General features: G+C 49.8%; 1 protein-coding gene across 1 annotated transcript in view; it reads right to left on the bottom strand.

Moving 5' to 3' along the window:
* The window catches only part of DOC2B (double C2 domain beta), a 224,759-nt gene that overhangs the window by 15,678 nt on the left and 181,521 nt on the right, over positions 1–27,560 (bottom strand). Inside the window, exons 5-6 of the mRNA XM_060258979.1 lie at positions 18,166–18,292; positions 7,338–7,495 (exon numbers count right to left, since the gene is read on the bottom strand). Of these exons, the coding sequence (XP_060114962.1) occupies positions 7,338–7,495; positions 18,166–18,292 (285 nt within the window). The remainder of the gene's footprint in view (positions 1–7,337; positions 7,496–18,165; positions 18,293–27,560) is intronic.

The raw sequence follows: 27,560 nt of genomic DNA, 5'->3' as shown, positions 1-27,560 counted from the left end.
CTCTGCTGTGCAACCGAGAGAGCCTGGCAAAGCAAGCTTTCCCCCCCACGATGGGAGCCCTCCGGGGGCCTGATTCTGCCCCTGGGCCACATGTTTGACACCCTTGGTATAGTGCCTCAGAGGCTTGGGCTTTCTGGGAAAATCTAAATCAGAAAATGTATTGATTCTAATTTAAATACGTATTTTAACGTTCGCAAATGGAGGCAAATGCACCTTGTACAAGCATTGGGGTTTGTCCATATTTCACATCCCATATTCTGTCCATCTAACATGACTGGCTGGCATCGCAGCAAGCCTGACAACTGCAGATCTATTGAGATATGTAGAGCAGAATATTTTCCATGAGAAATCCTTGAACATTTTCCGTTTCGGAACAATCTCTACTCCAAGTAGATCGAACTGATGGAGGAGTGGCTGGAGAAAGAGCTTCCTTTGTAGGGTTCCCAATCCCCAGGTGGGGGCAGGGGATCCCCTGGTTTGGAGGCCCTCCCCCCTCTTCAGGGTCATCAGAAAGCGGGGGGAGGGGAGGGAAATGTCTGCTGGGAACTCTATTATTCCCTATGGAGATTTATTCCCATAGAAAATCATGGAGAATTGATCCGCGGGTATCTGGGGCTCTGGGGGGGGGCTGTTTTTTGTGATAGATGCACCAAATTTTCAGTATAGCATCTAGTGCCTCCCCCCAAAATACCCCCCAAGTTTCAAAAGGATTGGACCAGGGGGTCCAATTCTATGAGCCCCGAAAGAAGGTGCCCCTATCCTTCATTATTTCCTATGGAAGGAAGGCATTGAAAAGGTGTGCCGTCCCTTTAAATGTGATGGCCAGAACTCCCTTTGGAGTTCAATGATGCTTGTCACAGCCTTGATCTTGGCTCCACCCCCAAAGTCTCCTGGCTCCACCCCCAAAGTCCCCAGATATTTCTTAAATTGGGCTTGGCAACCCTATTCCTTTGCCCAGTTCCCTGGATCACACAGGAGAGATACAAAGAAAGCACCTTGAAGACCAGCGAGTGCTAATGTTTTGAGCATGTTTTATTTGAAGTATTTTTTTTAAAAAAAATCTTTGTGTTTGTTTGTGCCCTTTATAAACTTTATCTCTCTGCTACCTTATCTTAAATAGGTACACACATCGTCTGGCCCGACATGGCCTCAGCCCAACATGGCTCGGCCCGACAAGGTCAGATCCAGCCCTCATAACAAATGAGTTTGACACCCCTACTCTAGTATTTGGAGAAAAAAACTAGAATAATCATAGAGGGCCCCCCCGCCAAAGAAGATCCCCCAGCAGGCAAGACCCAGCAACCCTACAATCGTATTTAGTTCCCGTTTTCTAATCTCATGCCAAGTTATTGCGACCCGAGTTCACAGAATCAGCACTGCTGTCAGAAAACGTTCCTCGCCAGACGGCAGCGGCCTCTCTCTTGGCCAGAGACAGCCTCGTTCACGGCCTGTTGCCCTCAGCTCCTGTGCAAACCGATCAATGCAGTTGGGAGCTGACATAAGCAACGGGCCGGTTGCAAAATCAAGCACCGGGGCAGAGGATTTCCATCTGGTGTCCCGACAAAGGTGAAAAAACCGAAATCAGATTTGGGTTCAGCGGTTTAGAGAGAAAAGGAAAAGCCTTCGAAGACAGGGCAAAGAACAGCCTTTCCGTGTTGGGGTGTTAGAAGGCCAGCGTGGTGTGAGTGGAACAGCACTGGGTAGATCCGAGTTCGGATCGCCGCTCTTTTTTGGAAGCTCACTTGGGGGCCCTTGGGCCAGTCACTCTGTCTCAGCCTAAGCTGAGTTGAAGAGAGGGTTGAGGAGAGGGACAAAGGGAGGGGGAAATCATAAATCAATCCCTTGGCAGAAGCAGAGGCCGCCACGCCCTGGCGCACAGCCCTCTGGGAAGCTGGCTCGGGAGCAGAGAGCGGGATACAAAAATAAATTTATTATTAAAATAAATTTATTATTATAAATCAATCCCTTGGCAGAAGCAGAGGATAAAAATGTCACAGATCCATAGAATGACAGAGCTTGTCTCAGTCAACTCCACCACCAGAGCTATGTATGTGCTAAGATGCTGTGGGAGTTGAGGAAAAGTGAAAGAGGCGGTAAGAGAGTTCAAACTCCAACTTCTTAGGAGCCACTTCCTTCATTTTAATAAGGAGCAAGTTTCTAGAAGCGCTTGAAAGGGACTGGATGTAATTGCCTTCTGGGATCTCAGGTGCCAGGTGTGTGTGTGGGGGGGAGGGGGCCGGGGCTGCTTTTTAGTGGCCCTCGGAACTTCTTACCCCTTTCCCTTGGCCGGTAAGGCCAGCATAAATGAAGCAACATTTTTAAAATCACAGAATAAGTTATGCCAAATACACACACAACGCATCCTCCCCCCCCCCGCAGAAGTTATGCTCACTCTGTATAAAGAAGAAGAAGATATTGGATTTATATCCCGCCCTCCACTCCAAAGAGTCTCAGAGCGGCTCACAATCTCCTTTCCCTTCCTCCCCCACAACAGACACCTGTGAGGTAGATGAAGATACTGGATTTATATCCCGCCCTCCACTCCGAAGAGTCTCAGAGCGGCTCACAATCTCCTTTACCTTCCTCCCCACAACAGACACCCTGTGAGGTGGGTGGGGCTGGAGAGGGCTCTCACAGCAGCTGCCCTTTCAAGGACAACCTCTGCCAGGGCTATGGCTGACCCAAGGCCATTCCAGCAGGTACAAGTGGAGGAGTGGGGAATCAAACCGGTTCTCCAGATAAGAGTCCGCGCACTTAACCACTACACCAAACTGTCTGTGGCAGTGATGCTCTGTATCAAGTATGTCAGCATAGTGAGTCCTCTAACTTGAGAATTTACAGCTAAAGGGGGATATTACACTGGAGAGCCATTGCTAATCTGAGTGTCCTGCTGAGATGTCCAGTCGGCTGAGATGGGACTTGGCTGGGGGGGGGGGCGTCTTCCCCGTGGCTGCCCGCCCAGCCAAGCACCATCAGCAAGGAGCCCCCCCAACGGACACCGGGACCACCCCAGGGCCCCCTACTCATCCCAAAGCTGCAGGAGCGGCTTGGGGAGCCAGGTGACGGCTGCACCAGGTCCCGCAGCCGCCCGACGTGGGCAGAGACCCGCCCGTAGTGGCGGAGGACCAAGGCTGGGGCAGCAGCAAGCTGAGGAGGTCCCCCCCCCCAAGCCGTGGTGGCCAGTGCCGCCACGCCCTGGTGCACAGCCCTCCGGGAAGCTGGCTCGGGAGCAGAGAGCGGGGAAACGCCCCAAGACACCATGGGTCGGGGTTTATAAGGAGTGGCGGGGCCAGCCCAGAGGAAGGAGGGAGAGTCAGGGTGGGGCCAGAGGGGGAAATAAAAGGCAGCCAAGCTGAGAGGTCAGGGAGGAAGCAGGTGGATGCAAGGAGAGGGCTGCCTACCCAGAGAGAGAGAGGACGAGGAGCCCAAAGCACCACCGGGGATAGGAGGCTTTGGGTGTGTAACCCAGCCCCTTTCCAGTTCTGAGACCTCCACAGCTGGTTGCCAGAAGCCATCGGGGGGGGGGGCTGGATGCAAGGAGACCTCCAAGGGGGGTGGCAGGGGCGTGACACTGAGTAGACCTGGGGGTGGGGTGGGAATAAGATTGCAATGCCTTGCCATTTCATGTTTTCCCAGGCTGAGAGCATTTTCTTTTTTCAAGTTTCTGCTGTGATCCTTGTGCTTTTTCTTGATGTTTTTAAAATTGCATTGCAAAATCCCACTATCCTCTACTATCCCCCCTTTCTGTTTTTTTAAATATATTGCAAGAGTTTAAAGCATTTGTATTTTAAGTTAAAAAACGATGCCTTTAATTGCGTTGGCCTGCGTCCTCTATAAGTCTATATCTCTGCTATTTGGCATTACATTTCAAGACACGCATCGCTCAGCCCCACAAAGTCCCATTTATGTCAGATCTGGCCCTCCTAACAAATGAGTTTGACAGCCCTGGGGCATATCTTCCTTGGAGCACCCGAATGCCTTGAATTAGCTATGATCTTGGTGGGCGGCTAGGCAACCAACACACAGAGAAAGGGAGCTGCTGTTCACACAACCCCTGCGTTGCAACATACTGTCTGCTCCGGGCCAAAGACTAATGCAGGAGATACCCGAGCAAATCGTATCAGAGGTTGCCAGGAGAGATGGAAATTTGTAAGAACGGATCCATTTAGATAGGCATGTCATCTTGACAGCTCTCTCTGGATTATCTGGACTAGATAGATCTATCCAAAACTCGCGTTCTCTTCCCAGCTGAAGCCTTATCAGATACTATAATCTTTGTTTATTTAAAAGATGACTTATCGCCTGCTCTGCCTGAGGCAGTGCCGGTGAGAATGAAACCGAACCACGCTACAAAAATAACTAGGAGCCCCCTGGTGCAGGGTGGTAAAGCTGCAGTACTGCAGTCCGAGCTCTCTGCTCACGACCTGAGTTTGATCCTGGCGGAAGCTGGTTCAGGTAGCCGGCTCAAGGTTGACTCTGCCTTTTCCATCCTTCTGAGGTCGCGTCAGGAGTCCTGACGAGGGGGAGCTGGAAGGGCTAACAGACCCGGAAGAGTTGCCTACCAGCTCCTCAGCCGAACAACCAGCAGCTGGCCCATCAATCACTCTCCCTACATTCCAGGCACCAGCTTTGGCTGTGGACAATCAATCTCCTCCAAGCTCTCTCTCCCCCTCTCATCTCAAGAGTTCCCAGCCCATTCCAGAAGGAACTTTCAGAGCGGAGACATGAGGCACGCTGATGCTTCAGATCCCTCAGCCCTACGTTCTAGCAGAGTCCCGGCCACCCAGGGAGCAGGCCGATTAAGGCTCCCATATAACTCACACTCAGGACCTGACAACCTCGTGGAAGCAACAGGTCGATTCTCTGGCTTGCATCCACACAGATCCTGACAAGCTTGAATTCCTTGGCACCCTGACCCTTTGGCTTTCGGACACTGACTTGGGATTCCGGTTTGCGATTTTGCTTTGGTGACCTGGCTCCTGCTTCCCCCCCCCCCCCCAAAAAAAACACAATTTTTATTTATTTAAATATAGTGTTTGTATACAGAGAGTAACATTGATACAGTAATGCCTTAATTTTCATTACACGTACATACTGTTACATAACATGGAGTTGTACAGCTATAGAGTGATCACGAGAAAAGAATGCTCTTGTGGATAACCCGTTGGTTAAGTGAGGAAGAAAGAGTGGTGTCATCCTCTGTCTTACCCAGAATTGGATACCACTTTGCATAGAAGTCATTAGCTGCCTTTATCGGGTCTATGGTGTCAATATCGGCTGTGATTATCTCCATCGTGATGAAATCTCAAATTTTAAGGATCCAATTATCTATAGACAAATTGAGCTTGGATTTCCAGTTCAGGGCTATTATGTTCTTGGCTGCTGTTATAAGCGAGATAATAAGGGATAGTTTGGACTTTGTGGCCTTTACAGACTGCCAGTCGTTTAGAATAATGATCTCTACTTGTCTTGGGATTGTAGTTCCGGATATGCTTTCTACTTGGGTGATAATCTTTTGCCAAAAAGAGTTGACAATCGGGCAGTCCCACCAACAGCGTAATGATGAAGCTTTCGTGCCACAGTTTCGCCAACAAGCCTGAACTTTGACCTTGGACTGGCTTTGGACTCCTGCCTGCCTGCACCCGGAGAACGTGACAGGTCAGTCAAATGAGTCCCCAGCTTGCTGGGGGGAAAGTGCAGATGGCTGGGGAAGGCAATGGCAAACCACCCCGTAAAAAAGTCTGCCGTGAAAATATTACGATGCGACACCACCCCAGAGTCGGAAACGACTGGTGCTTGCACAGGGGACTACCTTTACCTTTACTTTTTACTAAATCACTAATAACAAACAGCCACCAAAAAATGCAACTAAATCTGGCAGTTAGAGATGCCTGAATCTTACTTCAGCGTTTCTTTATGCTGTTGTCATCAAGATTGCTTTCTGGTAGCTGGAATTCCCAAGTTATTTGTTTCTTTTATGACATCTGGACATGTTTTTATGCCATTTGTATACATATATGTTAACAATTATATATACTACATGGGAAATTTTTGTTGCCAAAGGAAACAGATAACAGCTCAGAAATAATGTCTTACAGATTTGGGTTTGCCAAAAAAAAAAAAAAAAAAAGGGAAGCAAAACTGGAACGGGATTTTTCAAGCCCGAATAGCAGAAATGATAAATGGCAGGCGACGAACGTCTCGAATCACCAGTAGTAAATGAAAAACATTAATCTAAAAGTTAAAAAGTGTAAAGGAACCCAAGTGGGTATCAACTACATAAAAGACATCTTCACAAAAAACACCAAAACAAAAAGAAAACTCATGAGAGAGAGAGAGAGAGAGAGAGAGAGATGGAAGGACGTTTGATTGGTGTCAGGTGGAAGATTCCAAGGAGAATATTCCATAAACTAGGTGCCACAATAGAAAAGGCCTTGTCTTTAGTGGGCATCTACCTTGCCTCCAGGGCTTTTTTGTAGCAGGAACTCCTTTGTATATTAGGTCATAGCAGGAACTCCTTTGCATACCCTCTTATGTAGCCAATCCTCCAAGAGCTTACAGGACTCTTATTACAAGACTTACTGTAAGCTCTTGGAGGATTGGCTACATCAGGGGGTGTGGCCTAATATGCAAAGGAGTTCCTGCTACAAAAAAAGCCCTGCTCCCCTCATATAGGGAACATGTCCTCTGATGAAAACTGTCCCTAGGGTACTGGAGATAACAAGACATTCCCAATCAGGACAAGAAACTGATGATTCTTATCATTTGTCCTGAGAGTTTAGTATTCAAAGGTATACTGCCACTGAACATGGAAGTTCCATTTAGCTATCAGAATGACCAAGAGTCACAGATAGACCTCCGCGAATTTAGGGTTTCCCCCCCTCAAAAGTCACCTCTGGTAAGAAGAATCTCCATCATTATATGTAATATATCTCTTGATAACAAGATGCTAAGGACACAACAGGGAGAAGTTTCCCAGAGGCGTCTTTCAAAAGGGAGCAAAAAACTCCAGAGGGGTAGCCATGTTCATTAGCTGCGGCAAAACAACAAGGAGTGCAGAGGCATTTTAAAGTCCAACCGATTTATGGTGGTGGAAGCTTTTGTGGACTAAAATACACTTACGTGCAACAGAATCACCTGTCCTGCCATGGAGGTTGACTGGAATGGCAGTGACAGTGACTCATGCAGAGATACAGCAGGCAACCTCTTCTGTAGCTTTAGAAGATGCATGGGAATCCCTAACTGCAAAACCAGCGCCGCTTAGTGTCAGCTCTCTCACAGCATGCCCGGCACACATACATTCCAACAACCCTACACCGCACAACACTCAAACTTACGTTTTCACGTAGGGATCTGAGTAGCCGTTGGCATCCATGGCTGCCAGATGGGCGCAACGGACGATGCCCACCAGCAGACCTTGCTTTTGGGAGCTGTACTTGAGAGAGATGAGGATCCGGCCACGCTCCTCCAGGGACTTGTCTTCCGTTTTATCTATCTGCGTAGAGCAAAGGAGAAATGGCTCAGGTCCCAGTTTCTTTCTGCAGCTGTGCTTTTCAAACAGAACCAGAATCCTGGCCCCTCCAGTGGCAATTGTAGAACAACCAAAAGGTTGGGGGGCTTTCCAGTTTAGGGGGGGAAAGGGGACTAACACTGCAGTGTCAACAAGTCTACTCAGAATCCTACTGAAGTCTGCTGAATGGGGCTTACTCCCAGGAAAGTGTCCTTAGGACTGTACTGCAAATTAGAAGAAGAAGAAGACATAGATTTATATTCGACCTGTGAGGTAGGTGGGGCTGAGAGAACTCTCCCCAGAAGCTGCCCTTTCAAGGACAACTCCAACAAGAGCTATGGCTGACCCAAGGCCATTCCAGCAGCTGCAAGTGGAGGAGTGGGGAATCAAGTGGTCCATCTAGTAAGAACATAAGAACATTAGAAAAGCCATGTTGGATCAGGCCAATGGCCCATCCAGTCCAACACTGTGTGTCACACAGTGCCCCCCTCCAAAAGGAAGTTCACAAGTGGGGCTAGAAGCCCTTCCACTTTGCCCCCCCCCCAAGCACCAAGGATACAGAGCATCACTGCCACAGACAGTTCCAATAATATGCTGTGGCTAATAGCCACTGATGGACCTCTGCTCCATATTGTTATCCAAACCCCTCTTGAAGCTGGCTATGCTTGTAGCTGCCACCATGTCCTGTGGCAGTGAATTCCACATGTTAACCACCCTTGGGGTGAAGAAGTACTTCCTTTTATCCGTTCTAACCCTACTGCTCAGCAATTTCATTGAATCCCCATGAGTTCTTGTATTGTGAGAAAGGGAGAAAAGTACTTCTTTCTCTACTTTCTCCATCCCATGCATAATCTTGTAAACCTCTATCATCTCACCACACAGTTGACGTTTCTCCAAACTAAAGAGCCCCAAGCGTTTTAATCTTTCTTCATAGGGAAAGTGTTCCAAACCATTAATCATTCTACTTGCCCTTTTCTGGACTTTCCCCAATGCTATAATATCCTTTTTGAGGTGCAGTGACCAGAATTGTACACAGTATTCCAAATGAGACCACATCATCGATTTATATAGGGGCGCTATGATACTGGCTGATTTGTTATCAATTCTCTTCCTAATAATTCCCAGCATGGCATTGGCCTTTTTTATTGCAATTGCAAACTGTCTTGACATTTTCAGTGAGCTATCTACTATGACCCCTAGATCTCTCTCTTGGTCAGTCTCTGCCAGTTCACAACCCATCAACTTGTATTTGTAGCTGGGATTTTTGGCCCCAATGTGCATTACTTTGCACTTGGCCACATTGAAACTCATCTGCCACATTGACGCCCACTCACCCAGCCTCAACAGATCCCTTTGGAGTGCCTCACAATCCTCTCTGGTTCTCACCACCCTGAACAATTCAGTGTCATCTGCAGACTTGGCCACTTCACTGCCTACTCTCAACTCCAAATCATTTATGAACAAGTTAAAGAGCATGGGACCCAGTACTGAGCCCTGCGGCACCCCACTGCTTATCGTCCTCCACCGTGAAGACTGCCCATTTATACTCACTCTCTGCTTCCTATTAATTAGCCAGTTTTTGATCCACAAGAGGACTTGTCCTTTTACTCCATGACTCTCGAGCTTACTAAGGAGCTTACTAAGGACTCTCGAACTTACTAGTCCAGCCTCCTGTCTCACACAGAGGCCAACCAGTTCCTCTGGAGGGCCAACTACAGGGCATAGAGGCCGAGAGCTTCATAAGAACATAAGAAGAGCCCTGCTGGATCAGATCAGTGGTCCATCTGGTAGTCCAACATCCTGTCTCAAATTTCTCTGGAGGGCCAACAACGGGGCAGAAGCCAAGACCTTCCCCCAATGTTGCCTCCTGGCTCTGGGATCCAGAAGAAGAAGAAGAAGAATTGCAGATTTATACCCCGCCCTTCTCCCTGAATCAGAGACTTAGAGCGGCTTACAATCTCCCATATCTTCTCCTCCCACAACAGACACCCTGTGAGGTGGGTGGGGCTGGAGAGGGCTCTCACAGCAACTGCCCTTTCAAGGACAACCTCTGCCAGAGCTATGGCTGACCCAAGGCCATTCCAGCAGCTGCAAGTGGAGGAGTGGGGAATCAAATTCGGTTCTACCAGATAAAAGGCCACACACTTAACCACTGCACCAAACTGGCTCTCTTAAAGATGAGTAGGGAGTAGAGATTTATGTCATGATGCACAGTATGAGAGAAAGCAGAAAGAGGGATCACCCTCCTTCTCCTGCTCAAAGTATTAGGTGTTTCTACATATTTGGCTACGCAGAAAAAAAACACACACACATCACTGGGGCAATCCATTAAAAGAAATACGGGAAAAAACTCTGTCCAATGAACAGGGCTGGCTTCAGGGCGTCTGGTGCCTGAGGTGAGGCCCCGCCTGCTTCCTCCCTCACTGCCCCCCCCCCCGGTAAGGGCGAGTGCCATAGTAGCGGTGCAGTGTGGCTTCCGCACCTCAGAGTGCATGCACCGCCCAGCTACCATCACTCAGCCTCCTGGGTCTGCACTTCCAGAAGTGATGGCAGATGGGCTGAACAACAGTGCCAGGCAGTGTGTGCGCTCTGAGGTGCAGGAGCAGTGCCGCACTCGCCTATTTCCTTTGTCACGGAGGAGAGGGTGGGCAGAAGGGCCAAAATTGGCATTCCTCCCTCCCAGGGCTGGCCCTGCGAATGAAGACTGAGCATGCTCTAGGAAGCATATGCTATCGAGAGCAGCTCAATGCAATATTGAGATCAATTCATAGGAAGGTTGCCTCCTGTAAACTAGTCCCTCTAGCTGTCCGTTTAATATCTGCTTAATCTGCTGCAATGAGCATGTGGTGCTCTATAACTTCAGGTCATAAAAAACTTCAGCAGCCCATTTCCAGTAATTAAACCTCTATTAAAGGGACGGGGTGCTCTGGGAACTCTAGTGGGATGGGGAAATTGGCCTATTCATATGGCTGAAAAGATCCTGGAGGGAAACATTGGAAGGTCAGTGGCAATAACGTATCTGTTTATCCCCCCCCCCCAACCTCCCAGTAATTCCTCTCAGGCTCCCAATTTATGGATATTATTGAACTAATTAGGGTTGCCAACTTCCAGGTAGCACCCAGAGTGGGATTGCCAGCCTCCAGGCAGGGCCTGGAGATCTTCCGCTTTTATAACTGATCTCCAACCGGCAGAGATCAGCTCCCCTGGAGAAAATGGCTGCTTTGGAGGGTGGACTCTGTGACATTGGGCCATGCTTCTCAAACCCCACCCTCTTCTGGCTCCACTCCCAAAGTCTCCAGGTATTTCCCACCACAGACCTGGCAACCCTAACCCAGAGATCTCTGCGGCAGGGGACTCCTCTCACACGAACAAAATGCGTGGGGCGCGATGACACCATCCGGAAGTGACATCATCATACTGGGCACGTCACTCCGAGGACACTTTAGGATTCACGGTAAAAAACATAAGAGTTCTACCACGAATTCTAGAGGGTCGCCAGCACAATGTGCCCAGTGTGATGACATCACTTCCAGGTGACATCATCGCACAGGGCACACTACACAACGGGCCTTTTTGGGGCTGGGAATCCCACCCCGGCGGCTTGCTCCATGCTGGTGGGTTGGGGCCCCCCAAACCGAGGAATCCCCCGCCCACAGTGGGAGCATGGCAATCCCAGATCTCCTGCTGTTACAATTGCAGGCATGGAAACTAGTCAAAGGGTCAAAATTACTGATCAAAATTTTAAAAAAAAACACCTGGCCAAATACTGACCAAAAAAAAGTGCCTTGGACGGCTTTCCTCTCTCCACGAGGCCTTCTCAGCTAGTCAGCATTGCCCTCCACCCTCCCAAGTGGTGCGGAGAAGTGGGAGCGCACTGAGGAAAGTGGCAGGTGGGGGAAGGAGCTTGGGAGAGGCGACCTTGGGTTGGACCCTGGGCGTGGCCTGGCTGGCCCCTCCCCTCCTCATGAAGGCCCCTGGCACAATTACCTCAGGAGAGGAAATAGTCAAAGGGCCAAAATGCAGTTGTAACCCCCCCCCCCCACAAACCACAAACTGGACGCACAAAAACAAAGAAATGTTGATTTTACTGACAAGGTGTTTTTTTTAAAAAAAGCTGACAAATTAATGACCCAAAGGGGAAAAAACGGCTTTTACTGATTTTACTGACCATTTCCTATCACTGTCATCGATCTCCAGTTGTCCAAGATCAGTTCTTCTGGAGAAAATGGCTGCTTTGGAGGGTGGACTCTGTAGCGCTATACTATATTGGGGTCTCTAAGGCAGTATACTCTGTTGGGATCTCTCCCCTCCCCAAACCCTGCTCTCCTCAGGCTCCACCCCCCCCAAATCTCTAGGTATTTCCGAAACCAGGGGTGGCCAATGGTAGCTCTCCAGATGTTTTTTTGCCTACAACTCCCATCAGCCTCAGCCAGCATGGCCAATGGCTGGGGCTGATAGGAGTTGTAGGCAAAAAAACATCTGGAGAGCTACCGTAGGCCACCCCTGTCCTAAACTATTAGAGCTGGCATCTCTAATTGGTCATCAGGGATCTATGTAGTAAAGAAGAAGAAGACTGCAGATTTATACCCCGCCATTCTCTCTGAATCAGAGTCTCAGAGCGGCTTACAATCTCCTTCCCCCAAAACAGACACCCTGTGAGGTGGGTGGGGCTGAGAGCGCTCTCCCAGAAGCTGCCCTTTCAAGGACAACTACGAGAGCTATGGCTGACCCAAGGCCATTCCAGCAGCTGCAAGTGTAGGAGTGGGGAATCAAACCCAGTTCTCCCAGATAAGAATCCACACACTTAACCACTACCTCAAACTGGTTACACCAAAGCAGACTTCATCACTTACAATAGAGGCCCTGAGCTAGCAGAGACAAAAATTGGCTTTCTTTTATCATTTATTATGAGAATCACAGAGCTCCGTTATTTGAGCTGGACTCTTTTGTTTCTCAACCATCCCCACCGTTGCGGAGAAGTTGCACTTCCCCTCTCTTGTCTTTCCAACTCTCCAAGTAATAAATTACCAACCGGAGAGTCTGACACCATTAATTTGCCTGCTGGAATTCCAACATGCTCATTAGCTGCCCGTGCAAAGACAGGATTAAAAGGAACTTAAACGCCCCAGATTGCACATGGAAGGGAGTGTCAGATCCAATCAGGATTCCACTCACACAGGCTGGTGGCCCAGTTCGGAGAGAGGAAGTGCTTGGGGGTCAGTCAAGGGCAAGCCTTGATCGAATTTGCAGGCTCCCTTTGCTGGGATTTCGACAGCCTCCCCAGCCCTTCTGTGGAGAACAGAACCTCCGCGGGCTCTCGTTTTAAAGCTCGGCGAACGCACGAGCTACAATTTAAAATAGAAAGCAGCTGTTTACAGGTGGGCCAGCCCCAAAGCAAAATCCCAAACCAGAAGTGTGTGTATGTGGGGGGGAGGAAGGGCTGTCAAGTCGCAGCTCATGAATGGTGAATCTGTAGAGCTTTTGAGGTGATAGGCAAATAGAATAGAGATGGTTTGCCATTGCCGGCCTCTGCGTAGTGACCCTGGACCTATTTGGTGGTGGCGTCCCATTCAAACAGTGGCCAAGGCTGACCCAGCTTAGCAGCTGAGATCGAATGAAATGAGGCTAGCCCAGGCCATTCAGGTCAGGGGAATGCCTCTTATTATGGAATTCACTGCTGCAGGAGGTGGCGGCAGCTACAAGCATAGCCAGCTTCAAGAGGGGATTGGATAAAAATATGGAGCAGAGGTCCATCAGTGGCTATTAGCCACAGCATATTATTGGGACTGTCTGGGGCAGTGATGCTCTGTATTTTTGGTGCTTGTGGGGGGCAAAGTGGAAGGGCTTCTAGCCCTATTGGTGGACCTCCTGATGGCACTTGGGGTTTTTTTGGCTACTGTGTGACACAAAGTGTTGGACTGGATGGGCCATTGGCCTGATCCAACATGGCTTCTCTTTTGTTCTTAAGTTCTTATGATCAACATCTGGAGCAGAGGTCCATCAGCGGCTATTAGCCACAGGGTATTGTTGGAACTCTCTGTCTGGGGCAGTGATGCTCTGTATTCTTGGTGGTTGGGGGGGGCACAGTGGGAGGGCTTCTAGCCCCACTGGTGGATCTCCTGATGGCACCTGGGGTTTTTTTGGCCATTGTGTGACACAGAGACTGATTTGCCCACACACCCTACACCTCTCTGACGTTCCTCTTTTCAGCGTGATGTCCTTCCGACTTCCCACTATCTGCCCCGGGGCTTCAGCCTGTGCCACTGTTTTTGCATGGCAAAGTGAAACTGGTTTTTAGTGGTTTCTCTTTGCCGCACAAAAATGGCGATGCAGGTGCAAGCCCCAGGACAGAAAGTGGGAAATCAGAAGGACGCCACACTGAAAAGAGGAATGTCAGAGCGGCATAGGCTGAGTGCGAAATCTGTCAGAGTGTTGGATTGGATGGGCCATTGACCTGATCCAATATGGCTTCTCTTGTTCTTATTAGCACCAACCAAATGGCAGGCGCTTTCGAGTTCCCCAGAACTCTCCTTCAGGCTCGATATCACAAATATGTTTGACACCCTTGCAAAGGTTTTCAAGATGAGACATTCAGAGGTGGCTTGTCACTGCCTGCCTCTGCGTAGCAACTCTGGACTTCCCTGGTGGTCTCCAACCCAAGTATTAACCACGGTTGACCCTGCTTAGATTCCAGGATCTGCTGAGATCAGGCCAGCCTGAGCCAGACCAGTCAGTGCAAGATGTCATTTACTAGGTACTGTTACTTTCCTCTGTGCCCTGAACAGCTTCAGCTGCAGTTTCTACAAATTAAGGCTCTGTTAAAGGGAGAGGATATCTCTCTACAGGCAAGCTGATTTCATAAGAACACAAGAGAAACCATGTTGGATCAGGCCAATGGTCCATCCAGTTCAACACTCTGCGTCACATAGTGGCCAAAAAACCCCCAGGAGGTCCATCAGTGGGGCCAGGACACCAGAAGCCCTTCCACTGTGCCCCCCCCCCCAAGCACCAAGAATACAGAGCATCACTGCCCCAGACAGAGAGTTCCAACAATAAGCTGTGGCTAATAGCCACTGGTGGACCTCTGCTCCAGATGTTTATCCAATCCCCTCTTGAAGCTGGCTATGCTTGTAGCCACCACCACCTCCTGTGGCAGTGAATTCCACATGTTAATCACCCTTTGGCTATGAACATGAACATATGAACATATGAAGCTGCCTTATACTGAATCAGACCCTTGGTCCATCAAAGTCAGTATTGTCTCCTCAGACTGGCAGCGGCTCTCCAGGGTCTCAAGCTGAGGTTTTTCACACCTATTTGCCTGGACCCTTTTAGTTGGAGATGCTGAGGATCGAACCTGGGACCTTCTGCTTACTAAGCAGATGCTCTACCACTGAGCCATCGCCCCTCCGAAGAAGTCCTTCCTTTTATCCGTTCTAACCCGACTGCTCAGCCATTTCATCGAGGGTCCACCAGTTCTTGTATTGTGAGAAACGGAGAAAAGGACTTCTTTCTGTACCTTCTCTGTCCCATGCGTCATCTTGTAAACCTTCCCCCTGCACCAATGTCAGCATCACCATAGCCCAGGTCACAGGTCGGGTTGCCAGTTCCCAGGTGGGGGCAGGGGATTCCCCGGTTTGGAGGCCTTCCCCTTGCTTCAGGGTCATCAGAAAGCAAGGGGGAGGGAAATGTTTGCTGGGCACTCCATTCTTCCCTATGGAGACAGATTCCCACGGTTAATGGAGAATTGATCAGCGGGTATCTGGGGCTTGGGGGAGCTGGGTTTTGAGGTAGAGGCACCAAATTTACAGCACAGCATATGATGCCTCTCTTCAAAACACCCTCCAAGTTTCAAAAATATTGGACCAGGGGGTCCGACTATAAGCCGCAAAAGAAGGTGCCCCTGTCCTTCATTATTTCCAATGGAAGGAAGGCATTTAAAAGGTACGTGGTCCCTTTCAATGGACAGCCAGAACTCCCTTTTGGAGTTCAGTTATGCTTGTTACAACTTCGCTCCTGGCTCCACCCCCAATGTCTCCTGGCTCCACCCCCAAAGTCCCCAGATATTTTTTGAATTGGACTTGGCAACCCTAATCACAGGTGAGATGAGCAGCCCCTGGGACTGCCTGGATATTTCTGCCCGCTGCGTCTCAGAGCCACTGACAGTCTGAGTAGACAATACTGTCTTTGATGGACCGAGGGTCTGATTCAGTATAAGGCAGCTTCATATGTTCATATGCCCAGAAGAAAAAAGCAGTCACCTGTTGCGTGTTTGTGTTCTAGAAGGAGGGGAGGAAAGGAGAGAGTGATTCAGGGACACTTCCCGGATCAAGGCTTTCCGGGGGAGGCGCGACCGCCTCTTCATTACACAATATTGCCGGTCGTCATCCCGGATTCCAATAAATGACAATCTCGGTTGCTCCTTCCATCAAAGGCGGCTGCCCTCTCTGCTCCTTCCTAGGGGAGAAGCATCAGCTCTCCTCCCACACCGAGGCTCTCTCTCGGAATTGCTCATCGAGAGCTGAGCGGCTTTGCAACTCCTGGCGTGTGTTTGGTTTTTAATAGAAGCTGCTGCCTCCCTTAGGATTTGTAGCAGCTCAACTGGGAAGGGGGGGGGGGAAGCTTCAAGGGTGGAAAAATGCAAAACAGAATGACTCGCTTGGGAGGTTCCTTTCCGGGGTGGAAATAATTCTTGACAAATGAAGAAGAAGAAGTTGAATTTATATCCCGCACTATACTCTGAGTCTCAGAGTGGCTTACAATCTCCTTTACCCCCACCCCACCCCACACACAACAGACACCCTGTGAGTTAGGTGGGGCTGAGAGAGCACTGACGGAAGCTGCCCTTTCAAGGACAACTCTGCTAGAGCTATGGCTGACCCAAGGCCATTCCAGCAGTTGCAAGTGGAGGAGTGGGGAATCAAACCTGGTTCTCCCAGATAAGAGTCCGCACACTTCACCACCGCACCAAGTTTGTTTTTTTTTTTTTTTTAAAAAGCCAGCCTCCTTCTCCTCCCCTTGACTTTTCCCCTTGTGATTACAACGAACGAAGACCTAAATGTTGCCAAACAGAGAATATATTTGATTCAACGTTAATTTTTGCATGAGAGCCCTTCATTGGTGGGGAGGGCGTTCAGTATCTGTAAGTGAGCACATTTTGCCTGAAGTTTTTTTAAAGCTTTCCCCTTCACTTTCCAATTTTGGTCTAATGGTCTAACTTTGGGTCTAACTTTGTTGACCTCTTATAAAGTCCTGCCACTGCATCTGAACGTGGAGTTGGATCGGATAAACATATGGAGGATTGGAGAAACGTATGGAGCAGAGGTCCATCAGTGGCTGCTAGCCACAGTGTATTGTTGGAACTCTCTGTCTGAGGCAGTGATGCTCTTTATTCTCGGTGCTTGGGCGGGGGGGGGGGGGGCGGACAGTGGGAGGGCTTCTAATGTCCTGTCCCCACTGCTGGACCTCCTGATGGCACCTGTTTTTTTGGACCACTATGTGACACAGAGTGCTGGGCTGGATGGGCCACTGGCCTGATCCAACATGGCTTCTCTTACGTTCTCTTATGTTTTTATGAATGTTCCTGTGCCTTTGAACTGCTAGCGGATCTGCAGTCATTTCCTCTGCTAGGAAAAGCAGTTTGCCCAAGTCAGCTGCTTACCTGCTGGGCTACCAGAGGGGGAGCATGGGCAGCGGGGTGGGGGGGGGGTCTCAGGTGTTGTTGGATGGCACGGAACTGGACCCAAGCTGCTGCAGGGCAAGGAGGGATGACAGTAGGGCTGAGCACCCCTTGGCACAATTCAATGCTGAAAAGGTTGTTCTTGCTGCTCCTGTTTGCTCTTTTTTTTTTTTTAATTTCCTTTTGAGAACCAAAAGTTTTGGGGCCCCAAGCTAAGCTGCTTCTTCGATTGCGAGGCTGTGCTTGTTTTATGCAGGGCTGGGCCTGCCACTAGGCAAACTAGGCAATTGCCTAGGGTGCGGGCCTTTTGGGGGCGCCAAATTGAGTGCCCCCCCATGTGATGGTGAGATTATCAGTGCGAGGAGTGGGGGGGGAACCAGAAGTTAGCCTTGCTAGGTTGCCAGATAGTATAGGACCAGTCCTGGTTTTAGGCATGTATTTATTCAGGGGTTTTTTTGTAGCAAGAGCTCCTTTGCATATTAGGCCACGCCCCCTGATGTAGCCAATCCTACAAGAGCTTACAGGGCTCTTCGTACAGGGCCTTCTGTAAGCTCCAGGAGGATTGGCAACATCAGGGGTGTGTGGCCTAATATGCAAAGGAGGTCCTGCTAGAATTCCTTACAGGGCTCTTCGTACAGGGCCTACTGTAAGCTCCAGGAGGATTAGCTACATCAGGGGTGTGTGGCCTAATATGCAAAGGAGCTCCTGCTACAAAAAAAGCCCTGAACTTATTTAATCACATCCCACTTTTCTACCCAAAGAGGACCCCAAAGTGTCCTCCACCCTTTTCCTCCCCTCCGTCTTATCCTCACAACAACCCTGCAAAGTGGGTTAGGCTGAGAGTATATGACTGGCCCAAGGTCACCCAGAGAGCTTCCATGGTCGGGTGGGGATTCGAACCTGGCTCTCCCAGATCCTAAACCAAAACGAACCACTCCACCACACTGAGCTCTAACAGCCCCCGGGCTTCACTCACTGGCAGTTGCTTCTCCAGGCAGATGCTGAACTTTTTGGTCTGGTTCGGCTTGAGCTTCTTCAGGGGGATCCTGGTTTCCCCGATGAACTCGTTGTGGCGGAACTTGTCCTCATCGCAAACGGAAATTCTGAAAGGTGCAAAAAGAACAGAGAGGGGAAGGCTAAGCAAACATTTCTTCAGTAGGACACCAGCAGTGGGGTGGCCCATTTGCCCATCACCAGGGGTGGAATTCTAGCAGGGGTTCCTTTGCATATTAGGCCACACACCCCTGACGTAGCCAATCTTCCTAGAGCTTACAAGTCTCTTTTTTTGTAAGTTCTTGGAGGATTGGCTACATCAGGAGGGTGTGGCCTAATATGCAAAGGAGCTCCTGCTAGAATTCCACCCCTGCCCATAATCAAGAAGGCCAGTCTGACCAGGAAGCGAGACAGAGGCATCTTCAAAGCCAGGAGTAACAAGACCAGGACACTCTACGCCATGTGGCCCTTTCACACATATTGTGATGATATGATTTATTTATTTATTTATTTATTCTATGACTTATATCCCGCCCTTCCCATAAAATGGCTCAGGGCGGCTCACAACAAACGATAAAACAATACACAAAGTGTAAAATTGTTACAGTTAAAAAGTCAAAACATTTAAAAACCTTAAAATCTTAACATTAAAACTATACCGTATATTTCACTAAAGTCTGATAAGCCACATTAATCTAGTCAGGCGTAGGCTAGCCGGAAGAGGCTTGTCTTACAGGCCCTGCGGAACTGAGTAAGATCCCGCAGGGCCCTCACCTCTTCCGGCAGCTGGTTCCACCATGTGGGGGCCATTGTAGAGAAGGCCCTGTCTCTGGTTGTCTTGAGACGGACTTCTTTGGGCCCGGGGATGGTGAGAAGGTTTTGCGTCCCAGACCTCAGTACTCTCTGGGGAACGTGTGGGGAGAGACGGTCCTTCAGGTAGGCAGGTCCCAGGCCATATAGGGCTTTAAAGGTAATGACCAGCACCTTGTACTGGACCCGGTATATTATTGGAAGCCAGTGCAGAGCCCGAAGACCCGGCCGAATGTGCCCCCACTTTGGGAGGCCCAATAACAGCCGGGCCGCGGCATTCTGCACCAGCTGCAATTTCCGGGTCCGGCACAGGGGCAGCCCCATGTAGAGGGCATTGCAGTAATCCAACCTCGAGGTGACCGTAGCATGGATCACTGTTGCTAGGTCGTCGCGGTCCAGGAAGGGGGCCAACTGCCTTGCCCGCCTAAGATGAAAAAACGCGGACTTGGCAGTGGCTGCTATCTGAGCCTCCATCTTTAGGGACGGCTCCAGTAGCACCCCCAGGCTTTTGACCCTGTCCGCCGCCATCAGCGGCGCACCGTCAAAAGCTGGAAGGGGGATTTCCCCCCCTGGACCACGACGGCCCAAACAAAGGACCTCTGTCTTCGCAGGATTCAGTCTTAGTCCACTCAGTCTGAGCCACTCAGCCATGGCCTGTAGTGCCCGGTCCAGGTTTTCTGGGGCGCAGACCGGTTGGCCGTCCATAAGTAGATAGAGCTGGGTGTCATCCGCATACTGGTGACACCCCAGCCCATACCTTCGGGCAATCTGGGCAAGAGGTCGCATATAGATGTTAAATAACATCGGGGAGAGAACCGCTCCCTGAGGCACTCCACAATTAAGTGTGTGCCTCCGGGATAGCTCCCCCCCAATTGTGACCCTTTGTCCCCGACCTTCAAGGAAAGAGGAAAGCCACTGCAAGGCCAACCCCTGAATCCCCGCGTCGGCGAGGCGGCAAGTCAGTAACCGATGGTCGACCGTATCGAACGCCGCCGATAGGTCCAACAGCATCAGCACTGCCGAGCCACCCCGATCCAGATGCCGTTGAAGGTCATCTACCAGGGCAACCAACACCGTCTCCGTCCTGTGACCTGGGCGGAAGCCGGACTGGAGTGGGTCAAGGACGGAAGCGTCCTCCAGGAAAGTCTGTAGCTGCCTCGCCACTGCCCTCTCGATAAGTTTGCCCAAGAAGGGCAAATTTGAGACCGGCCTATAGTGTGCCAATTGGGCCGGGTCTAAAGATGGTTTTTTTAAGAGGGGACGGACCACAGCCTCTTTGAGCGGCGCTGGAAAGAGCCCTTCTGTCAGGGATCTGTTTATGATATCCCGTATAGGATATCTGAGATCCCCTTGGCAAGATTTAATAAGCCAGGAAGGGCATGGGTCCAATTTACAGGTTGTTGGGCGGGCAGTTGAGAGAATCCTGTCAACTTCCTCCAGGCTGAGGGGGCCAAAACCGTCCAGAATATGATCCGAAGACATGCTCGGGGCCTCGGTTGCATTAACTGTCTCTAAGTTGACGGGGAGGTCGAGGCGGAGTGATGCGATCTTGTCCGCAAAATAATTCACAAAAGCCTCACAGCCTATCTCCAATTCAAAAGAATTTGGTCTGCCCTGGGGCAGCGTAGTAAGATCCCGAATTATATCAAACAATTGTGCCGGGCGCGAAGTTGCGGACGCAATCTTATCCGCAAAGTATGTCTTCTTTGCGGATTTGATTGCCATCTCATAGGTCTTCAAACTCTCTCTATAAGATGTTCGGGTCGCTTCGTCTCGAGTACGCCGCCATTGCCTCTCTAGTCGTCTGAGATCCCGCTTCAATTGCCGCAGTTCCTGGTTAAACCAGGGAGACGGCTTAGGGCGGGGGCGCAGAGGACGCCTAGGCGCGATCTCCTCGATGGCCCTGGAGAGTCCATCGTTCCAGGACTCTACCAGATCATCCAGGGAGTCGCCAGTGGGCCAGGTATCCCCCAGAGCCGTCAGGAACCGTTCCGGGTCCATCAGGCTCCGCGGGCGAGCTAAAATACGCTCTCCGCCTAAACAGGTTTGGGGTGACATATCCATACGAGCCTTGAGGGCAAAGTGATCCGACCATGGCACTGCTTCCATTGCAATATCGTTCACTTGTACTCCAGCCGCGAAGACCAGGTCTAACATGTGTCCCGCCTGGTGAGTGGGTGTTGTAACAACCTGGGAGAGGCCTAGTGTCGCCATGGATGACACTAGGTCCATCGCCTGGCTGGAGGCTGCGTCGTCGGCATGGACATTGAAGTCGCCCAAGACCAATAGCCTTGGGCACTCCAACGCCCAGCCCGCCACGGCCTCCACCAGGGATGGTAAGGCGACGGCTGGTGCGTTAGGCGGTCGGTACACCAGCCAGATCGCCAACCCCTCCCCAACATCCCACATCAGGCCGGCACATTCAATACCCGGAATCTCCGGGGCCGGGAGAGCCCTAAAGGAGTAAGCCTCTCGTATGAGTAATGCCACTCCTCCCCCCCGCCTGCTAGTCCGGGACTGGTGAAAGACCGAGTAGCCTGGGGGGGTCATCTGGGAGAGAGCGACAGTCTCCCCGTCTCGCACCCAGGTCTCGGTCACGCAGGCCAGGTCCGCGTCCTGCTCCAGCAGATAGTCCCGAAGGACAGTGGTCTTATTATTGATGGACCTGGCGTTGCACAACACCAGTGTCGGAGGCGGGTGAATTCGTCTGGTCCCACTACCTGTCACCATCGGGATGGGACGCAGGCTGGAAGGTGGTCGAGCACTCTCATGTCTCAGCCTCCTTCGCTTGTAAGTCTGCCTGCTCCCACCGTCATACCTTCCCCTCCCCAGGAGTACCGGAATCCCCAGGCCAGTCATCTTCTATAGTGGACACCAGTTCGTCGACTGATGGTAGCAGTACTTCGGAAGTAAAGTGCTGCTGTGTACAAACTACGGGGCAGTAGGTGCAAGGTGTTAAAGTGCAGTTCTTCTTATGTTATAAAGCTCAAAACCTAAAGTGCAAAAAATGTCCAAAAAGTGCAAGGCGGCAAAGTTTAAAGTGCGGTAGTGTCCACAGAGGTGCAGGCGGTAGTGTCCAAAGAGGTGTAAGGCGGCAAAGTCTAAAGTGCGATAGTGTCCAGTAGGTGCAAGGCGGCAAGGAAGTGAAAATTAGTTCTCAGTCTTGATCTTATTCTTGACTGGTATATTTGCATAGTTCTTATAATTGCTGGTATTGATGTTCCCATTGATGTTCCTGGTGGATTTAAATCCTGGTGGATTTATATCCCAATGATGATATTGGATTTATATCCCGCTCTTCACTCTGAATCTCAGAGTCTCAAAGTGGCTCACAATCTCCTTTTACCTTCCTCAGCCACAACAGACACCCTGTGAGGTAGGCAGGGCTGAGAGAGCTCTTACAGCAGCTGCCCTTTCAAGGACAGTTCTGCAAGAGCTATGGCCTTTCCAGGAGCCGCACGTGGAGGAGTGGGGAATCAAACCCGGTTCTCCCAGACAAGAGTGCACGCACTTAACGATTACATCAAACTGTCTGTCTGTCTGTCTGTCTCTGTCTCTCGCACACACACACACACCAGCAGCCAGCCACAATAGTGTATTGAAAGCTGGGACAGACTCCCCAGCATTACTGTGGGATGCCCAGGCAGGCAAGGGTCAAGGGTGACTTCGGCCACCTGAAATCCCTCCTGTTGCATCCAGAAACAGACAGACCCTGCTGGTGTCTTCCAGGCGGAACCATCCCAGTAGCTGGATTTGGTGCCAATAAGTCCTTAGAATCAAGAGCTGGTTTTTGTTTTTAAAAAAGTCTGATTGCAGCTTTGAGTACATTACTCCCATTTTGACCCAGCCTCCAGTTTCGCCATTAATTTTTTTTTTTAGATATGATCGTATCTTGCATGCACGTGGTCCAATCTGATATGGTATTTACACGGGAGCAGCAAGAGAAAGGGGGAAGAATACAGGTCTGATGTATAGCGCTGATTACACTTAAATGATGTCGAATGCCTTTTAGGGGTGGGGGGAATTCAGTGAAAAGAAACCGGTACGAAGATAAAGAATCGTGGGTTTGATCTGTATAACAGAGAGGAAGAATTTAAATGGGGCTTGAGCAGTAGGAGGATGGGAAGGGATGAGAAATTCCAAGCCACCCTTAAGTGGACTCCTAGCAACGTTCATTCTGCCGCTTTCCAACACAGCCTTCCAGAGGAATTTCAGTGGCAGATAGCTGCATAGAACAAAATTCAAGCTCGTAGCTCCTGAAAGGCCAACAAAATTTCCCAGAGTACCAGCTTTCGTGAGTTAAAGCTCCCTTGATCAAATAACTCACAAAAGCAAACTTGGACTCAAAAAAAAATGTATACACCTGGAAACACTGCTGGTATTTAAGGTGCAACTGGAGAGGACTTGAATGCGTCTTCTAAATCCATTGAAGCCACTGGGCTTAGCAGACTCTAACTTTGTTTAGGGCAGTACCGTCCAAGTACATTCCTTTCCTTCCATATGGTTATATGTCTCGGCAGCGGTCATTTCATAGAAAAAGAGGTGCTGGAGCTCATTAGCACAACTCATTTGCATATGCTACACACCTCTTACATCACCGGCAGGGGTCCTAGCCAGTTTGGTGTAGTGGTTAAGTGTGCGGACTCTTATCTGGGAGAACCGGGTTTGATTCCCCCCTCCTCCACCGGTAACAGCTGGAATGGCCTTCGGTCAGCCATAGCTCTCATAGGAGTTGTCCTTGAAAGGGCAGCTGCTGTAAGAGCTCTCTCAGCCCCACCCACCTCACAGGATGTCTGTTGTGGGGGAAGAAGATAAAGGAGATGGTGACCACTCTGAGTCTCTGATTCAGAGAGAAGGGCGGGGTATAAATCTGCGTTCTTCTTCTTCTAAATTATATCCGCTCAGCATCTACCTTAAAATGCTTCTTGAATTAGAATGATCGTTATAAAACCTTACTCCTATCACACTTTTAAAATTACTTTCTCCTCTGTGGCTACAGTGACATGATGAAGATTTCCATTTGTCTGCTTTGTAGGTTTTGGTTGGTTTCTCATTTTTGGTGGGGAAAAATATTAGAAAGGTTGTCCGATCTTAGAGTTCAGCAAAATTCTCACAGGGGGTTTGAACAATGGAGCCCAGAAGGAAGGGTTTTTTTTAAGAAAGATCTGTGAGAAAGACCTCCTATGAGCTCCTGCCCAAAATGAGGCCTGTCTCTTGGGCAGTCATATACCCTCCTGATATATAGATCATCTTTGAGCTTTGTCGCCCAAGCAATTTTTAAAAAATGACCAACGGCAGAGGTAACATTAGGAGATCGATCAGCTAAACGGCGTGCGATTATCTTATAGCGAGGTCAAAAGGAAATGTTATCCAAATCGTACATTACACATTGATTCCTAAGAGTTCCATACAAAGAACATTCTGATAAAACATGCACCGATCTTCCCTAAAGAGTAGTCATGACAACCCCACAGTAATCTACCACTCACAACAGGTGGACTGTATTGATAGGTGGAAGATCGGTGCATGTTTTATCGGAATTAACAGAAATAAATAAAAATAAATAGGTCCAGTAAATAAAAGCCCTCTATAATAATTTGAGAAAGACAAGTGAAGGGCATAAAAAGCAATCATCTAGGTGGGAGCTGGAAGGATTAAAAAATACAGAACATTAAACTCTGTGAGCACAAAAACATGTATTCCAAGGAGGCTTTGGATAGAGACAGCCAAACTGCCCCCAAAACATCACCCCTTCCAGTCTATCTCTCTAAAGCCACCAATCACTGATAGCCCCTTTGAAAAACAAAAACTTGCAGAAGTTTCCAATAAGAAAAGATCTTATTATCACAGGACCAAGAGAAAAGGAATTTCTCTCCCAGCCACCAGCTAATGGATCGGTTGCTTTTCTCAAATTAGGGTTGCCAAGTCCAATTCAAGAAATATCTGGGGACTTTAGGGGTGGAGCCAGAAGACACTGGGGTGGAGCCAGGAGCAAGGGTGTGACAAGCAGGACTGAATTCTGAGTTCTGACCATCACGTTTAAAGGGACTGCACATCTTTTAAATGCCTTCCCTCCATTGGAAATAATGAAGGATCACGGCACCTTCTTTTGAGGCTCATAGAATTGGACCCCCTGGTCCAATCTTTTTGAAACTTGGAGAGTATTTTGGGGAGAGACACTGGATGCTATGCTGTAAATGTGGTGCCTCTAAAAACAGCCCCCCCCCCCAAGCCCCAGATACCCGCAGGTCAATTCTCCATTACACTCTATGGGAATCAGTCTCCGTAGAGAATAATGGCGTGCCCAGCAGACATTTCCCCCCGCCTCCCTGCTTTCTGATGACCCTGAAGTGGGGGGAGGGCCTCCAACCTGGGGGATCCCCTGCCCCCACCTGGGGATTGGCAACCCTATCTCAAATGCGTTGCGGCTGCAGCAGCAACATCCAAGAGGGAGAAATCCTGCCCTGCCCACCCAGTCTCTTTTGAGCACTCCAGAGAGAAATGCCTCTCTGGCTTTCAGGATGAGGACTTTCTGTCAAATTTCATTTAATTACAGCAAGACAATGTTGTTTTCCCCGCCACTCTCAGCAAGCTGGAACCGGGGCCAAGAAACTTGATGTAATTAGACGCAATTAAACATTACATGGAGGCCTTTGGTGTATGATGAGTACATTTTCTTGGAAGACGGAAGGAGCGGGAAAGCGACTGGTGGAGTCTCCCAAGCAAATGAGGAAACTAATGTGGCTAAAAGAGCCCCGTGACACAGAGTGGTAAAGCTGTAGTACTGCAGTCCTAAGCTCTGCTCATGACCTGAGTTCGATCCCGGTGGAAGCTGGGTTCAGGTAGCCGGCTCCAAGTTGACTCAGCCTTCCATCCTTCCGAGGTGGGTAAAATGAGTCCCCAGCTTGCTGGGGGGAAGTGGGGATGACTGGGGAAGGCAGTGGCAAACCACCCCGTAAAAAGTCTGCCATGAAAACGTTGTGAAAGCAACATCACCCCAGAGTCGGAAACGACTGGTGCTTGCACAGGGGACTGCCTTTACCTTTTCTTTTTAATGTGGCAACTTTGAAGCAGTGTGTTTGTTTGTGGGGGGTGGGGGGTGGGGTGGAGATCTCTCATAGCCTTGAAGCACAATGCATGATCTCAGGCCTGACCCATCTCAGAGGGATTATGCCAGACCCCCAGTCAGGGCGAGGGTTCCTTCAATTTCGGAGGCTCCAATCTGCCACTGGCCAACTGGATGGTGGGGGAAGCCCCATCTCCAAGCAGCCCCCTCCCATGTCACCATGATGACATCACATGGATGTGACATCATCATACCAGGCAGGTCGCATGGCAACACTCTGGCATTTTTGCCTAAACTCTATGGTAACCATAGGGCTCACTTTGTAGGTGGGACTCCTTTGCATATTAGGCCACACACCCCTGATGTAGCCAATGCTCCTGGAGCTTCCAGTAGGCCCTATAAGAAGAGCCCTGCAAGCTCTTGGAGGATTGGCTACATCAGGGAGGTGTGGCCTAATATGCAAAGGAGCCCCAGCTACAAAATGAGCCCTGGTAACCATAGAGTTTTCATAGAAAAGATCTTATAATCACAGGACCAAGAGGCACAGAATTTCAAAGTAGCCACATTCGTTTCCTCATTCGCTCGAGAGACTCCACCAGTCGCTTTCTGGCTCCTTCCCTCTATGGTAACCGTAGAGTTTTGGCCAACATGCTAGTGTGTCACCATGAGACTTGCCCTATGTGATGATGTCACCTCCACGTGATGTCATCATGGTGACATGGGAGGGAGCTGCTGTGCACGCAGTGAGGTTGCCTCGCCCTTCCGACTCCCGGACGGCTCCCTCCCACCCCCCACTGGCCGGGTAAGTAGATCCGGCAACCCTAGTTGCAGGTCACCTTGCCCAGATTGCCAACTACAGGTGGGACCTGAAGATGTCCCAGAATGACCTCTGGTCTCTAGATGACGGGGATCAGAGCCCCTGCAGAAAACAGCAGCTCCAGTGTGTGGATTCTATGGCATTATACCCAGCTGAGGTCTTTCCCCTCTTCCCAGAACCCACCCACAAATTCCCAGGAATTTCCCAACTCAGAGCTGGCAATCCTACCACTTGTCAGAGGGTCTGGGAAGTATTTGGGAGGCTTTAATGTACCTCCCCCCTTCTGTCCCAGGAACACTTGCAAGGAACCTTCTTCTGTCCCAGGAACAGCTTGCCCACCGCTACATTTGAACAATGTCAATAGATTGTTGTTAAGTTAGAACTGATAAAAGGAAGTCCTTCTTCCCCAAAGGGTGATTAAAACATGGAATTCACTGCCACAGGAGGTGGTGGTGGCTACAAACATAGGCAGCTTCAAAAGGGGATTGGATAAGCATCTAGAGCAGAGGTCCATCAGTGGCTGTTAGCCACAACGTATTGTTGGAACTCTCTGTCTGGGGCAGTGATGCTCTGGATTTTTGGTGCGGGAAGGGGGAGGGAGTGGGATGGCTTCTAGTGTCCTGGCCCCACTGATGGACCTCCTGATGGCACCTGGGGTTTCTTTGGCCACTGTGTGACACAGAGT

This window comes from Heteronotia binoei, chromosome 18, assembly GCF_032191835.1.
Source record: "Heteronotia binoei isolate CCM8104 ecotype False Entrance Well chromosome 18, APGP_CSIRO_Hbin_v1, whole genome shotgun sequence".
Classification (NCBI taxonomy): domain Eukaryota; kingdom Metazoa; phylum Chordata; class Lepidosauria; order Squamata; family Gekkonidae; genus Heteronotia; species Heteronotia binoei.
The sequence above is the reverse complement of the archived record's forward strand: the minus strand, read 5'-3'. Positions and strand labels throughout refer to the sequence as shown.